At 42.4% G+C, this 2,406-nt stretch overlaps 1 protein-coding gene across 4 annotated transcripts; it reads left to right on the top strand.

Moving 5' to 3' along the window:
* Positions 1–779: 779 nt before the first annotated feature.
* On the top strand, positions 780–2,058 carry LOC104095282 (glycine-rich cell wall structural protein-like). Of its 4 annotated transcripts, none has more exons than XM_070185971.1 (2): positions 780–1,114; positions 1,157–2,058. In XM_070185971.1, exons 1-2 carry the CDS (start codon positions 850–852, stop codon positions 1,747–1,749), a joined length of 858 nt encoding a protein of 285 aa, XP_070042072.1. In that variant the 5' UTR covers positions 780–849; the 3' UTR covers positions 1,750–2,058. The 4 variants fall into 4 exon arrangements, with proteins under 4 accessions (XP_070042072.1, XP_070042074.1, XP_033511755.1 ...); XM_070185973.1 differs by having other exon boundaries at positions 780–1,183; positions 1,247–2,058; XM_033655864.2 differs by having other exon boundaries at positions 780–1,258; positions 1,301–2,058.
* Positions 2,059–2,406: the final 348 nt, after the last annotated feature.

The raw sequence follows: 2,406 nt of genomic DNA, 5'->3' as shown, positions 1-2,406 counted from the left end.
ATTAAACTTCTTTGCATAGACAATGTATAATATTTTTATGCTATCAAATTAAGTTACTTACAATCAAATATAATCTTATAACTCAGAAAATAAAGTAGATAATCAGAACCGCTAAAACTGTTATAAAAAAGCAGCCCGGTGCACTAAGCTTTCGCTATGCGCGGGGTCTGAGGAAGGGTCGAACCACGAGGGTCTATAACGCAGCCTTATCCTGCATTTCTGCAAAAGGCCGTTTTCACGGCTTGAACCCATGACCTCCTGGTCATATGACAACAACTTACCGCTAAAACTGTTATAATAGGTTAAATTATACTGAGAGCAAGGGCAGAGTGATAGTGTTAGTTGCGGGTTTGGCTGAACCTAGTAACTTTTGTTCAAACCGTATATTTGTATTAAGAAATTCAATGAATATGTATAGATTATTAATTTAGAATCTAGTAACTAAAAAAATTATAATTCTGAACACGTAAAGTTCAAATCTTAACTCCTCCGAGTTTGAGAGTATATAAATTTTCTGTTAGTGTATATACTTAAATATTTTGGATAAATTCATAATAAATGAGAGACACCCTAAAAGTCAAATCTCCCAGAACGAAAATTAAAGCAGTAATGAAAATAGTGCTGTCTTTGTGACTTTGTAAGTGTGTGGGGAGAGGGGCAGTTGCCAAAATTTAATCCTTTGCCCAATTGCAGAGCAACAAGCATTTACTCAATAGAAGGTGACAGTTGAGTTCTAAGTGGACCTACCAAGTGATTTTCTTGTACTATATAATAGGATCATATACTAAACATTCTTGCATGTCCAGAGTTTTATTATTCTTTTTATTGAGGGTTTAAGTTGGAGTCATAATGGGTTTATCTGCTCGTAGTGTTGGGGTGTTTATTCTTTTGCTTGTGTTTGTTGTTGAGTCTGTTGTGTTGGCTGAAGTTAATAAGGGAGATGAAGATGAGAAGTTCTTGTTTAGGCATCGTCGTTTTGGGGATCGTATTGGTGGGGGTTTAGGACATGGGATTTATAGTAAAGGGTTTAGACATGGTGGAGGTCTTGGCCTTGGTGGAGGTGGTGGTCTTGGTGGTGGTGGTGGTCTTGGAGGAGGAGCTGGTGGAGGTCTAGGTGGTGGTGGTGGTCTTGGTGGAGGAGCTGGTGGAGGTCTAGGTGGAGGTGCTGGTGGTGGCTTGGGAGGTGGAGGTGGTCTTGGCGGGGGTGCTGGTGGTGGCTTAGGAGGTGGTGCAGGTGGTGGCTTAGGAGGTGGTGCAGGTGGTGGTCTAGGAGGTGGTGGTGGTTTAGGAGGCGGTGCAGGTGGCGGTCTTGGAGGTGGTGCGGGTGGTGGTCTAGGAGGAGGTGGGGGAGCTGGAGGAGGACTTGGTGGAGGTGGTGGACTAGGAGGAGGAGCCGGAGGAGGACTTGGTGGAGGTGGTGGACTAGGAGGAGGTGCTGGTGGTGGAGCTGGTGGAGGCATTGGAGGAGGTGGGGGACTAGGAGGAGGAGGTGGAGCTGGAGGAGGAATAGGTGGGGGAGCCGGTGGTGGTGCTGGAGGTGGTTTTGGTGCAGGTGGAGGTGCTGGAGGTGGTATTGGTGGTGGTGGAGGATTTGGTGGAGGAGGAGGTGGTGGCATTGGTGGTGGTGGAGGTGCAGGAGGAGGGTTTGGAGCAGGTGGAGGCTTTGGAGCCGGTGCTGGTGCCGGTATAGGAGGTGGCGGCGGTGGCGGCTTTGGTGGTGGAGGAGGCATTGGCGGTGGTCTTCATTGATCAACAAAGCTACAATCTTCTTGCATGAAATAAGCAATATTGTAATGTTTACTCTTGGAAGTGCTCTATTATTGCTTTTAAAAGTAAGCCGTTTATAATTAGAGTACTTTGTATTAGTTGTTATTCTTTTGTGAAACTTGTTGAAAAATGGTACTGCTACTAATTAAACAAGTCTATAGCTATCATATTTATTGTGTGTTTTTTGTGAGTTAAAAGTAAAAGCTTCTTGTCCATCTTGTTGCTTGAAAAGCTCATGGACTATAGGTGTAATGCACGATCCTTTCATTAATAAGATATAGCTCTTGCCAAGTGTGTTGATCTATTAGCTCCTTTTCTGTTTTGGATTCTTCATTCTCATTTTTAAAAAAACTTTGAAGTATAAACCCTGAAGAGTTGCATGGAAATGGAAATTAATAATCATAACTGAGAAGGATAAGCTATGAATTGTGGGCAGGCGATCTTCAAAGTAAATTAACAAGATAACATAGGTGAAAGTGATGAATTGCTAGGAAAGAATACATTTTTTGCCTTTTAATTACTTCTGAGAATACAAAATAATCTTTATAGCTAAATCAAACCACTTAATCGCGTTAATAAGGGGTTATTCCTAAAATAATTTACCCAAATAAACTACTGCATGTAATATGTTGTAGAAAA

This window comes from Nicotiana tomentosiformis, chromosome 9 (assembly GCF_000390325.3).
Source record: "Nicotiana tomentosiformis chromosome 9, ASM39032v3, whole genome shotgun sequence".
NCBI lineage: Eukaryota > Viridiplantae > Streptophyta > Magnoliopsida > Solanales > Solanaceae > Nicotiana > Nicotiana tomentosiformis.
Note: the sequence above shows the minus strand (reverse complement) of the source record. Positions and strands in the feature narration are given on the sequence as shown.

What these genes read in the sequence shown, in the direction of transcription:
- LOC104095282 (XM_070185971.1), top strand. Translation starts at nt 850, where the DNA reads ATGGGTTTATCTGCTCGTAGTGTTGGGGTGTTTATTCTTTTGCTTGTG. An exon ending in AGGAGCTGGTGGAGGTCTAG is followed by an intron (nt 1,115 to 1,156) that starts GTGGTGGTGGTG and finishes GTGGAGGTCTAG; the next exon opens with GTGGAGGTGCTGGTGGTGGC.